Source organism: Glandiceps talaboti, chromosome 6 (assembly GCF_964340395.1).
Source record: "Glandiceps talaboti chromosome 6, keGlaTala1.1, whole genome shotgun sequence".
Classification (NCBI taxonomy): domain Eukaryota; kingdom Metazoa; phylum Hemichordata; class Enteropneusta; family Spengelidae; genus Glandiceps; species Glandiceps talaboti.
The window spans coordinates 17,196,139-17,210,895 of record NC_135554.1 but is presented as its reverse complement, the minus strand read 5'-3'; the positions used below and the strand labels follow the sequence as shown (position 1 = coordinate 17,210,895).

Here is a 14,757-nt window from a genome sequence, read left to right as displayed (position 1 = left end):
GAATTGTTAGAGTGGTCGGCTTGGAATCTGCAGGTTGCAGGTTGCAGATCGAGTTCCATCACAGGCACCCAGGAACCGTGTGACAAACAAAACAAAATAAAAACAAAACACAACACAACACAACACAACACAACACAACACAACACAACACAACACAACACAACACAACACAACACAACACAACACAACACAACACAACAAAACGAAACGAAACGAAACGAAACGAAACGAAACGAAACGAAACAAAACAAATAAATAAACTATCAAATAAATGACAAATGAACAAGCAAACGAATGACAAGTGTAGGGACAAATATAATAATTAAATAAACCAGCAAATAAACAGATACTCGTGGGGGTATACCTAGATACGTTTTTTGTGTTTTTGTATAGTGATGGGTACAAAAACGTATCTAGGTATACCCCCACGAGTATCTGTTTATTTGCTGGTTTATTTAATTATTATATTTGTCCCTACACTTGTCATTCGTTTGCTTGTTCATTTGTCATTTATTTGATAGTTTATTTATTTATTTATTTATCTATCTATCTATCTATCTATCTATCTATCTATCTATCTATCTATCTATCTATCTATCTATCTATCTATCTATCTGTCTGTCTGTCTGTCTGTCTGTCTGTCTGTCTGTCTGTCTGTCTGTCTGTCTGTCTGTCTGTCTGTCTGTCTGTCTGTCTGTCTGTCTGTCTGTCTGTTTTGTTTTGTTTTGTTTGTCACACGGTTCCTGGGTGCCCTGTGGTTCCATTGCTGTTGTTTGTTTCTGAATGGCTAAAGTCCTTGGATAAGATTTGAACCACGATTGTGCCTGAGTCAACCCGGTTGTATAATTGATGAGGACCTGATACTATAATAGAGGTTGCAATGTGAATGTTTTAATTACGTTGTTTATGCGCTTGAAGTTATAGAGGTTGCAATGGATTGTGTGCTCCCGAGGGAGTTGGAGTAAAGGGCTGTTGTGCCGCTAAGATAGGCGGTAAAGCGCTTTGAGAACAGACTAGGAGTGGGAAAGCGCCATTAAAAGACAACCACCATGCACCAACCATGGTACCACGCGTTGTCTCGGTTACCCAGCCTCTTGCCGTTGAGGGCATGACCTCAGGGGGTTATGCCCTCAACGGCAAAAGAGGCTGGGTAACCGAGAGTAGACCACGCCCACGGGGAGCCCAGGAATCGTGTTGCAAACCCTGTACAGACAACTAACTAACAAACAATAGTAATAATAGACAAACTAATAAATCATTAAATACGACTATTTGGCTCACTTTTCTCATAAAGCTTTTAAGTGTCAGTTTTAATGGTTCGTTTGCATAATTATTTTTCGTGATTAACAAAAGCTCACAGGTTCTATAGCTTTTAGCTTTAATGTTTAATTTGCATGATTAATTATCTTCAGTAATTAGGCTATATTTCAAAAATGAATACTTCAAATTTTATATATGCAGTGATATAGTTTCAAGTTTCTGACATAGTTTTCAATTGTAATTTGTATAATTATGAGAATACAAGCTTCATCTTCCATAAGTTGGTGCACATATTGATGATAACAAATTACATGTGCCAGGGTGCCATGTAAAGCTAAATTATTCATTTGCATAATTAATTATATATTTTAAGTACACAATTGTCAATTTTTTTCTCGAAAATCCTCCAGCCCACCCCCCGAAATCAAATGGTTTACCCCCAACACAAAAAACGCCACATTTCTTTGTTGTGTATCGATGACAACAGACCCTGGTCTAGCTCTCCACATCACACACTTGTATTTGTAGTTCTAACATTTGAATAAACCTATTTGGCTTTTGAATATGTACACCTGTTGTTGCAAGTGAAATGAGAGCAACTTGTCCATGAGTGCAAATATTATGAATGAAGTCAGTTTTCAGTAATAATGTCAGCTAAATGAATGAGACATCGCAAGTTGACTGTGACCTATAGTCGAAACTGCTGAATCATCGATGGTGCGTTCTATTACAACCTGGGTTGGAATACATACGAATCGCATGGCAAACATACGTGCACGATAGGGGATCTTGGGATAATATACATGAGCATGGTGAACATAAATTATATCAGTATACGCTGTATGAGTTTGTCATGGACATTTAGTTTCAAACTGTGGCCATTGTGTTAACCTCTGCATTCCTCCCCTCAATTGGAAATGGAATCGCCATCAATTAGCATAGTATACATCGTAGCGCTGTGCACATGGTGTGTCAATGTTGCAGACAGCGAGACAGGTACAGACATATATTCCCCAACCGCGAACTTATCACAGAATACCAAACTGTGGCTTGGCGCATCCACCAATCTTTGACATATTTTTTTTGCAATAGCTCGTCGTATGTCAGGTAAGAGAATGTCTCCACATTGTTTTACGTTTACTAGTGTAATGTTTACTGCGGAGGGCATGCAGACAACACGAATGAAAAAAAATGACATCTCATCCACAGTACTACAGTGCAGTGGTATATATGACTAGCAGTATATTGTAATTTGTAGTAATTACATTCCTTCACCTTCCCAAGTTCCCAATGTCTTGGTCTGATAAAATGCAAACAAAAACTGCTTTCACGACCCGTGTCCATTTTCCGGTATGCTCTAATCTCTAGACTATACCTCGATGCCCAGCACAATTCCACTTGCCATTACATAGCATGAGTTATAGCGGCGGCGCCTCTTACATAAGTGCGTACGTGTGTAACACATTCTTGTATCTTTATAATTCTACAGGCTTTGGATTGTTGTGTAGAAGGTTGCATATCAAATCGTGGACCGCTCAGCGTCGCTTCCTCGGCAAAGTTGGATCGAATGCAATTCTATAGATTGACGGAAAAAGTATCTTCAGTTCAGGTCAGTTTTGTAAATGTGTTTGATAGGGAGGGGTTTCCTAGCAACAAGCAAGTTCTAAGTATGAGGTTGTGGATGGGAGGGGGGGGGAGTGTATGTGGGAGTGTTCTATTGTGCCCATTTGCAGCCCAGTGAGACAGACAGTGTGAGATACTGACAAGTTCACAGAGAAGAGGGATGGGGTGTATAACACCAAGAGCCAAATGGATTATTGCAGACAGTAGTCATTGCAGACATTTTTCACTGTATAAGCTTGCAGACATTTTCATTGTATAAGCTTGCGGACAGTTGTCATTTTTAGCACAACTGAACTGAGGTTCAGTAGTTCATGTAGGTTTCACCCCACAAATATACATAACCACCTCAAGACACAGAAAGTTTGCTTTTATGGGTGCAAGAGGAGATCTGCTGCAAGCCTATACTAATCAGTCACCACCATAAAAAATGTTTGAAAATAGATCTCTGGGAAGTTTGTGCACTGATAACACAAATGAATGTTTTTGTAAGCAAATTATTGTAAAATCGATTTGAGATTTGAAAACATCATTACTGAGTGTGATCAAAACAACATGGTGGAATACAGCATAGTACATGATTTATTCTATGTATCTTACAGAAAGTGCGATCACACATGATTTAAAATAAAAACACAAAAAAACCCCAGAACAATCCAACATATACCCACCCTGTTTTGAAATTGGCCATTATGGGAACCACACAATTTGTTTTATTTGGCCTAATAATAATAATAATCAGTTTACTTATCCCAAATAAATATAACAGTGGGTAACTGGGGAGTCAGGAAATAGTTAGTCTGGGCCTGTCCCATCATATATAATTTATATACATAAATTCACAGCAAGGTACTCAATATGACTCAAAATATATAATGTATTATGTACACACGATTAAAATTACAGATATACAGTTGATCGGTTATACTGTGACAGTAGATTGTGCTTGGAAGATTCCTTTGAAACGATATAAAGAATAAATACATTTTATGTTGGCAGGGATGTCATTCCAATTTTTGCACTGAAAAAGAAATAGAAAATTTATCTGGGTTTGATCCGGAGAAAATTTATCTGGGTTTGATCCGGCATGACATGGATATAGATTTGATGTAAGCAGAATGGAGTATCATAGTCGTGACTTGTAACTCTGAAATAATCATACAAAGAATGCAGTGATTGATGGTGGATCAAAACATAAATAAAAGAGCCTACTCGACCGACCTTTCTAATGATAAGAGAAACATTTAAAAAATAATACTTTTGAACATTTCTACTATCTAGTATGTGCCGTAGTGTGAAAAAAAAAGAGTCATGTCATGAAATACCCAAAGAAAAAGGAACTGATATATATTTCACAGGAGGAAGTGACTGCAAACGATACTAGGGAAGTCACTCTTTAAAAAGAAATTCCTGAATAGTAACAAATATGTATTTTAGAAAGTTCTTGTAACTTGCACAGGCTGTCAGGCTGTTCCTCATTCTATCTTTAATTACTACTCTTGCTAATACATATGTTTCCCAAGTTGATTGTACTATTTTTCATTTATGCATAAGAATGTGCTCCAGAACATTCTTGTGTAGTGTAGCTAGTTCCTACGCTATTCATTATGATCATCTCCACTCATGTATACGTTATTCTAGCACTGAAATCTGTACTATCCCTGCTGCGTGAAGGGTAAACAATGCATGTCAGTGGAAATCCATCACAAATTGACTGACAGTTACAATTGGTTAGTTGCTTTAGACTTTTGCTCATTAACCGAACTCCCCCTCGCCAGTTTGAAACTAAAATCACGTGAGGACACGATAACATCATCACGTTTGTATGTTAGGGGTAGCAGAGATTTTTGTGCTGGAATAATGACTTTACCTGTATGTGAGTAGAGATGATCATAGTAATTATAACACGTCGTATAGGAACGAGACTAAACCATTTCAGAATAGACTTGACACGAAAGACAAAACAAACATTTCCATGATAAATGTCAATAAGTTACACATGTGTACACGCCTAGAGTGGATGGGTCAACATGGTATCCAATGATTTTGATAGCACTAGTGACATAGTCTGGACATAGACAGTGGAGGGGATGTCTCTGGTCTGGATGCCAACCACTATGAAAGTGATCATATGGATGAGGATTTGGTATTTATTTCGGATTTTTAATTTATAAAACAATTTTATCATGGCTTCCTACTTGAAAAATCATCGTGAAAGAACATATGCAAAGCCCCCTTGTCTGCAAAGCCCCCTTGTCTGTATCTCAATAAATTGGAAAACATTAATAAATGTGTGAAGTGTCTGTTATTCTACATACAATAACAAACTTTTTACACAATTTTTAGATTTTTGCAATGTATTGAGTTACAAAAACAGACTTTGTCTATGTTGTTTCACATTGATTTTTCAAGTACGAAGCCTTGATAAGATTGTTCGATAGTTTGAAAATCCAATCCTCATTTATATGGCCACTTTAAGATTTGAAAGATTTTATGTGAGATAGCAGAGTGCTAGACTACACTAAACTAGTATATTTTTATGCCTGAACATTTACATATAAAGTGTATTATTTGCTAGAATGATGTAGGCTTGGTGTTTCACTCTTGGAACATTACGTTTTTGACACAGAGCTAGACATATTTCATTCTAGACGAACAATAACAGAGACACAACAAACATACATGTAGCAGGATCCTTTTACCCAATCGCATTGCTATTAGGAGACTTGTGGCCCATGGAGGTAAACTGTGTGAATTTGGGAGTGTACATTGGCCCCCCTTGTAACACAATCAACCAGGCCCAAAATAAATAAAAGAAACAACATGGGCTTATCAGTCTATTGTATCATTTGTTTGTACATTGTAAGTTATTACATAACAACATTGCAGTTCTGTACAACAACAACAACAACAACAACTGAAAACTTGGATCTCTATGGAAAATGCACGTTAGCTAATAATTAATTGATTGAAGTGATTGGTCGATATGCAGAAGTATCATTATGTAGAGTACCACCTAATCTAGTCTTTGAGGAAATTGCTATCAAGACACTGATATGGTCTTACCATATCTTACTTTACTGCTAATAAAAATGTAAATGTAAATATTGTAAATATCCCTTACTTGACATTGTGTTAGAAGAGGACTTTGGCTCAACAATTTATTGAGTTTAAATAAAGTCAAACAAACAAACAAACAAACAAACAAACAAAGTACATAGATCTTAGAGGTACCCTCTAAGATCTATGGTAAGAATAACTAAAAAAAACAAACTGGCAATACCTCTAAAATAAATAAAGCACTATTTACTGCCAGTGTTTTCCACCACATTACATAACAAAATCAACATACAAAGTATCACAAACTGATCAGATATCATATGCAAAACATTATTGAGGCCAAATAAAATTTTTTTGTGTTTTCGTTATCCTGACCGACCCTAGTTTAAATTTAAGCCGCCAACCCTAAACATTTTTACGTCCAAGAGACTAGTGAGAATGTACTTCTAGTTCGGTGGAAATGTTCTTGCCAAGAACATTTCCTTGGTCAAGTATACTTTTAAAAAAATCTCATTTCAGAGGTATCATACCAAGTGGAAGTTGAATATATACAATACAGTCTGTATATTGTGTTCCTCTACATCACATATAATATTGTCTTGGTTTACTTCTTTTACATCTCGTAATTCAGCTATCCTATATGTAATGTGACCAATGAGTATCTTGTCCTAAGAGTTGAAGCAATTTCTCAGAAAACTAAAAACTAAAATCTAAAATAATATGAAATAAAAATAAAATTTCAAGCTACCTACATGTTATTGACAACAAACAATTTATTTTTTTTTTGCCCGTAAATAGTAAACCACCTTGTAAAATGTTGTGTTGAGTCCTCACAAAAAAAGTTACTAATCGTTCAGAATTTGTTGAACCGTGGCTGTATATATGGAACTCACTTGTTTTTCAGTCAGTCATGCTTCAATGCTATTATCTACAACATTTGTAAAATTAATGGTATCGTATATCTCTGTAAAGAGTAGAAGTCATTCATCTGTTGTCATGTTGTCATGCAATTACCATGATGATTTTCATTCAAGTTTTAATGGTTATAAAAAAAAAATTGTGTGTTTCCGATAACATGTCCTCAGAAAATATGGTAGGTTACGTTGGAATTTTATTTTATTTCATTTTATCTTTTTAATTATTTTATGTTTGAAAAATATTGCTTCGACCCAAAAGCAAAGAAAACGTTGGTCTGAATACCCTTTTTGTGACAGTTTGATGAAATATGTACACATGTCCTTGGGAAAGAAAACATGAAGGTCAAGATCAAGAAGACAAAAGAATTTCTTATGTTTTCATGTTTTTGTAAAATGTTTTTAAAAAATGTTTAGGGTGGGACACTAGGGTTATAGGAAACACATAGTTTTTTTTTCATTTGGGCTGATATTTGAATGTTAATTAAAATGTGTGTGTGTGTGTGTGTGTGTGTGTGTGTGTGTGTGTGTGTGTGTGTGTATGTCTGTGTGTGTGTGTGTCTGTGTGTGTGTGTGTGAGTGGGTGTGTGTCTGTGTGTGTGTGTGTGTGTGAGTGTGTGTGTGTGTGTGTGTGTGTGTGTGTGTGTGTGTGTGTGTGTGTGTGTGTGAGTGGGTGTGTGTGTGTGTGTGTAAAGTGTAATTCCAATAATAAAATTGTGAATATGGCTTGATACACTTGACTGTACAGGGTATGACTAATGAAATAAATGACATTTGAATGTCATGAACTCTTGGCAGTTTTGAGATGCAACATTTCTAGAGAAAAAACGATACATACTGACTTTGTTCAAGTGATTTACAATGTATTTTATATATTAGATGTAATCTATATATTATTATATATTAATTATTGTAATATTTATCATCATTTAGTTTAGAAAACAGACTATTAGAATTGACGTTGAATTTGTCAAATATGATGAATTTCTTGGCAACTACTTCTCTTCCTTGGAAGGATCAATTCCTGGAAATGAAGGCTCATATCCGGGGAAGACCTTGCAGAATATGATATCCAGGAAATGTGATATATTATATTATCTGTCCACTGAAGTTCAGAAAACATATGACTGACGTATACATTTGTGTTTTAATTTCTTTATCAATGTGGGGTATCCCTTGCTGAAATTTAATGCCTTTGGACCGTTTCTATTTCTTTGGATGTACAGGGAGGGGTCCAGACTAAATTCAAATAGAGTTCAAACATGTGTATTGACCTTTGCCAATTCTTTTATCTTTCAGATGTCAATGTTAATAATTAGTGCAAATAGCATCATTTTAATACCTGAGATATTTTGTTTAGATGTTGTTGACAAATTCTATCCCTAGTTGTCATCAATGCATTCTTTTGGAAACTGTGTTATAACTTGACATGATGTACATAATTGAATTATGTGTGGCATGCTGCAGAAATATGTTACCATTGTGTTTGGAGACAGTAACTTTAGGTTTAGGGTCACCCTGACCACTTCGTTAGTGGTCCAAGGTTTAGGTTTTTGGTCTGACGAGTGTGAAGCTACCATCATATTCATATTCATCTTCACTTTCAAAAGTTGACCTCTACGATCAATGTGAATATGATGATAGCTTACACATTCATCATCAGATTCGAAGTACTTCCGAATGGGTACGAACATGCGTTCGGCAAATCACATATCCTTCATTGGGTGGTTGAAATCATGTGATTGTAATTACTTTTCACTTGATTTACCTGGATTTGCATGCTCTTTTCTTATTTTTGCCAGAGTATCCAATTTGCACCATGAATTATTGTTATCATGGACCATTATTTTTCACAATCGATTGCGTTGACCGATCCCGGTAATTGTGGTCTTGACAACACTATTTTGTGTAAATTTCACCAGTGTAAGTGTTAAGTAGGGTTTCAAAGATAGCGGCACTGCGGGAAATCAAAACACACCCAGCCAGGCCGTATTTTATTACATTACTCAAACAGGTTTTTTGTACACCCAAATATTGATATTTCATTTTCAAAGATATGGGAAAGGCATATTAAACATCCAAATTAGTTTTTTATATGACAACAATAATTCATGGTGCATATTGGATACTCTGGCAAAAATAAGAAGAAAGCATGCAAATCCACGCTAATCAAGTGAAAAGTAACTACAATCACATGATTTCAACCTGCCAATGAAGGATTTGTGATTTGCCGAACGCTTGTTCGTACCCATTCGGAAGACTTCGAATCTGATGATGAACGTGTGAAGCTATCATCATATGCACATTGATCGTAGAGGTCAACTTTTGAAAGTGAATATGAATATGAATATGACGGTAGCTTCACACTCGTTTTGGTCTGGTGTATTGTAAACAGTGTGAACAGTACAATGGCCTGTAATTACAGAGTTATATCCCTGGAGTAACTATAATAGTATTATACCTCCAGTCTAAAGTCAGTTAAGAATTATGTAATGGCTGCAGAGCAATAGTGTGGTAGTAGAGTTGATGTTTAGACGATTTGTTAGTGTTTGCTTCCAGTATTATTGAATGACTGATTGCAAGTGTACACAGGGAGATAGTTGCTGATAAACCCCCCCCCCCCCCCCCCCCCCCCCCCCCCCCCCCAGTTTCACAACAGGTGGATTTTAAAAGTTATTTTGATGTTATATCCAAATATTTTCTTAGTTCAGGCAAGGAAAACACAAAAAGTGACCTATTTAGAATGATAAAAATTATATCTCCTCAAGCATATAATTTATGGAAAGTTGGGTAAATTGATGGTGATTTGCAGCATTTTGACTCATTTTTCAAGAACTGCAGAACCAATGATGCAGATGGTAAAAAGACCAGGGTACCATATATGCCTGTATTCCTTCAAAAGCATTCAATGTAGGTGTGATTTGGCATGACCCATAAATTCCTACATGCACTGACATATGTCCATGTAGCAAGTATTTCACTTGTAATTTAAGGATCTCACTTGTACCTAAAGGATTTCACTTGTACCTAAAGGACTATCATCATCTTCTTTCTCCTTCTAAGCCAATTTGACGCACCACTGACGCACACAATTTCCAGTGACGCACCAAAATTTGGTGTTCCCCTATCTCACAAGAAATGCCAGTTTTACCATTTTGACTTTGTAACCTTCATGAATCAATAAAAGTTTAGGTCCCTACAAAACTGTCTATTTTATAATCTTTTTGAAAACTTTGTATCTGATGTCAAGCGTATAAACCTAATAGAAAGCTTTGTTGTGGTGAGATCAGCGCTCTTTCTTTCTTTCTCTTTCTCTCTCTCTCACTCTCTTGCTTTCTCTCTAAATAATAAAATTATCTGATCAACAATGGATGAAATTTAGGATTGTATATTTTTAGAGAATTCTACAGTGCCAACCTAGATTCCAAGTTCAGAGATGTTTTATTACTACTCAAGAGTCAGATAAGACTGCAAAGTGCATACATTTATTTGTGCACGTAGGCACCATGCCGTACTTGTTCATTAGTTATAGTTGCCCTTAACAACAAGAGAATGGAGTAGCTGTAGACAGCTACAGTATAAATAAAAAAGGGCAGGTGTGGACAGATTGGGCGGCAGAGACTAGGTTATAAAAAAGATGTGGCTGACATTTTGTTACAAGTAAATATTCAGGTGAAGACATGAAAGGGAATGAATGGTTTTGAGTTTGTCCATAGAACGTTGGTGGAGGGTTTATGATTGGTCCTACACTTTTCATTGTTATCACTGGTGGCAGTTTCACCTATTGGAAGGAAATATTATTTAATAAGGATCGTCAAATCATGCAAATACATACAGTGTAAAAATAATGTAAACAAGCTTTTTCAAGCCCATATGCTATCAGAAGAGTCCTACTATCAGCTCTGTGTACTGAAACATGTTTGATTTGTTTTGTAATCATATACATGGTGACCATGCATGTAGGACCTGACATAGTTCTTTATTTAATAGTAACCAGGTTACAGTGTTTATTTATCAGCACTGCATAATCAAGAATGACTTTGCAGTTTACTCACAAAATGTACTGAATATAGAAACACTTTATCATGTTTATAAGCAATGTGATATGGACATGGAAGAATAGTGAAAGGAGTTGACACAGTTCCTTATGTAACCAGGCTGCATTGATTATTTATTTATACTTTACAGTACAAGAATGACTCTGCAGTTTTCACCCTAGTCTAGTGCTGTTATTTCTTCATCCAATCTGTAGTAGATCTATGATCTTGATCGAGGGTTAGAGATGATTTGATATCATGTTGGAATCCAACCTATTTTCTCACTAAATCTGCTTTATAGGATAGAAATATTTCAGCGATGTTTCGTGAGAAATGGAAGAATAATTCGGTCAGAATCTTTTTTACATATCTGTTCTAATTTGATAACCGTTGTACCAGCTTTTTTTCACTTTACAGTCGTAATAAATTTTTATATATATATATATATATAGTGAGCCATCAGATTGACGTGATTCTTCTATATGTAAATTTGAATGCCTCCATATATTTCCATTTGTATGTTTAAAAAGTTACTAGTATATGGCATAATTGAGGTACACGAAAAGGAAACTTGGCACTCATAGGAATTTGAATTTTGTATGGAATATTCCCAAAAAACAACCATACTATAAACAAAAGGCGTATGTAAAATATTCCAAAGATGAATGAAGTGTACTGTAGACTATTTGTAGCACTGTGTATACATATACTCTGTCAGTGTTTTTGCTAAGGCCTAACAGTAAAAAATTGTGTGGTTCTGAGTATGCTCAATATTTTAGATTAGGTGGGGAAGGTAGATTGTTTTGTTTTTCTTCTTTATATTGAACTGATAGGTTCAGTAGTGCTATAGGCATGGTGCTGTCTGTCTGTCTGTCTGTCTGTCTGTCTGTCTGTCTGTGTGGAAATGGAGAGATAGAGAAACATGAAGATGATTTTTTATTGTAATTTTTTAAATCGACGAACTGACACATAGTTGCCATGAAAAAGTAATGAGAAACATTTCTAAACAATAGGGTTACCCTTAATAGCGGCTTCATCTTTGTATGTATACCTGGCCTCAACACTGTGTGGCTATTGTTTCAAGAGGTGTGAAACTCCTAAAACAGTGTTCATTTCCTATAATATAATTTCTTTGCCCCAGTGTACAACAGACGAAGTTTGCCTATTTTTTAAAATGCTATTTTTTGAGAGGTTGTGTGATGCAGGATTGATTAAAATGATTTTTCGGGGTCATAAAACCAGAAAGAAATGCAGCCTCGCTGACTATAATTATATTTCACAATAATACGCATTTCATGGGTTTTCCAGTCTTTCATCAGTTCAGTCACACTTGTATGATTTCAGCCGTTATCTCCATTCATGTGTCTGTTACACAAACAGTCTGCAGGAACTAATTATGAAAATATCCCATTAAGAAATTACTACATCATAAAAACCTGTTTAATTTGCAAAATTAATCTTGACTATTCACCCGTAAACTTACTATCAATGCTATATTCATATTATGTTCTCCACTCAGTTTGTCATTTGCTAGTACATGTACATTATAATATGAAGTACATTTTTATAGCAACTGTGTGGTCACGATTTTATTGACAAAATTAAAAGGGCAGGGGACATGCATACTAAGGTACCAAAGTCCGAGCCAATTGGACCCTTAGGTTTTGAGAAGAAATTGTTTTAACATTTTCACAAAATCCAATATGGCGGCCAGGTCACATGACCAGCCCGAAATTTCTGGGTCAGATGCAGAAGTACTCATGGTCCCCAATAAGCCTACCAAGTTTGAAAGGTTTACGGGCAATCGTTTTCTAGTTCTTAGCTTCAAGCTTGACAAAAAAATGGCAGAAGAAGAAGAAGAACTAACGTTTGAACACCAATGGAGGGGCCAAAGGGCTTGGGCCATTAATTAGATATTGTACATCAATAGTAATACATGAATCAAGAACATATGTTGAAAAACTGATTTGAGTATAGTCAGTGTTGAATTAGGCTGTGTATGCAAAGTGACATAGTGATGTACTAAATCTATATTTTCTAGTGTATATGGCATATAAGGCAATCATCATTTAATAATAATAATAATAGTTTTATTTCGAGAGCAAGCTCACAAACAGAATAAATTGCACGAACAACATAAAAAACAGACACAAAAAGACAAATTTACAGTACACATTTAAAAACATTCAATAAAGAATCTTCTCCAAAATTTACTATTGAAAATGACAAAATCTGACAACGATGCAGCAATTAAAATATTATTACTCTCTTTAAGTCTAAAATAAAATTTAGATTTCAGAATACGCTGCTTACTTTCAAAAGTCATAATGAAACTACGAACAAACATGTTAGAAATACTAACACGCCTCTTTATACCAAGTAAAATTCTAAAAGCATTATTGTACGCAACTCGTACATCATTAAAACACTTACTGGTATAAACACTCCAAATATGCGAACAATACATTGACGAACAATAAGCTTGAAATAAAATACATTTAACAGAATATGAACAATTCCAAAAATTACGAATAAGAGAGTTAGCCTTGGCATAAAATGATCTCATTTGACGTCTGATATCGTCATTGTCATTACCGTCAGAATTAAAAATAACACCTAAATACGAATGCTTGTTTACAAATGGGAGCACTGTATTGTTAAGCTTCACCTGAGGAATGTTTGAAATATTACATCTTGGTGGCATAATAGACAGGCATTTAGTCTTCTTGGGATTGAAAATAATATCGTGCTTCTAAACTTGTTTACAGGTCATTTGTGAGAAGTCCGAAAACTACTGCAATTATCATGGAAAAATTACTGCTGACGGGAGAGTATACCCTGAAGTCGATGAAACCATTGGACTTGTCTTGTACGACAAAAGAGTAAGTTGAGATTACAAAATTGTACAATTGCTTGAATAAAAAAAAGTCTGACATATTGATAGTTCATTAACAAATCTGCACTATTTTCAATTTCAGATTTACTTTCACAGCTGTGTATAACACAAATTTAGGACAAAATTGATGTACGCAAGTTGTTTGAGTTGATACATGTAGATGTCAGTTTTGTTTTTGTTGTTTCTGTTAAATTAGTCTTATGCATGTTAATTGTTACTTTACAGGGAGATCAAAGCCTACTTTGAAAATTCCTACTCCATCAACGAGAGTTTATTCACTGGCCTGAAAGGTATGTGTAATAAAGCATTAATAGAGAGTTAAAATCATCATGTTGAATACTCCTTTGGTATAATGGTGTGAATTAACTGCCATTGTACTATACTCCTGTGTTAAAATAAACTCAATGTCACTATGACCTAGTCTGTAAGACACAGACAGTCACATGTCATGCTATCAGTCAGCACTTTGTTCAGCCAGGAACTAGGTCTTTCTTTCCACATTACAGCAACAGTGGAAGGTAAATGAACTGTCTTTGTACTCAGTTTGTCCTGACCCAATATCCTGTTTGTAAATTTTGTAAATAAAACAGCAAAAAGAATTTCAATAGAGTACAATGTGCACTGCATTTAGTACGGCAAAGAGACAAGTTTTGCAAAATTTATGAAATTGTTGTGGTAAACTGTGGAAGATTTTTTACCATTCCAACATGGTGCTGTGATGGTTAGATCCACTACATTGGTTATAGACTGTCGACAGTCGTTTGTGCCTTTTTTGCTACATTTCATCTGAAACAAAGTCGTCGACTTGCTCCGTAGCACTGAATACCAATGCGTACTGATAGGAACTGCGAGTGCCAAAGGCACAAACTAGTATTGCTCCGGATTGGAGCCAGGCGGCGACTTTAGATTTAGATAAAACGTAGCAAAAAAGGCACGAACGACTGTCGACAGTCTACAAATGGTTATATAA

At 35.5% G+C, this 14,757-nt stretch overlaps 1 protein-coding gene across 3 annotated transcripts in view; it reads left to right on the top strand.

The window, feature by feature from the left end:
* Window positions 1-2,225: 2,225 nt before the first annotated feature.
* The window catches only part of LOC144436526 (uncharacterized), a 43,696-nt gene continuing 31,164 nt past the window's right edge, over window positions 2,226-14,757 (top strand). For all 3 annotated transcript variants that reach the window (XM_078125336.1, XM_078125335.1, XM_078125334.1), the window contains exons 1-4: window positions 2,226-2,367; window positions 2,750-2,869; window positions 13,660-13,773; window positions 14,013-14,077. In XM_078125336.1, the coding sequence (XP_077981462.1) occupies window positions 13,697-13,773; window positions 14,013-14,077 (142 nt within the window). In that variant the 5' untranslated portion in view covers window positions 2,226-2,367; window positions 2,750-2,869; window positions 13,660-13,696. The remainder of the gene's footprint in view (window positions 2,368-2,749; window positions 2,870-13,659; window positions 13,774-14,012; window positions 14,078-14,757) is intronic.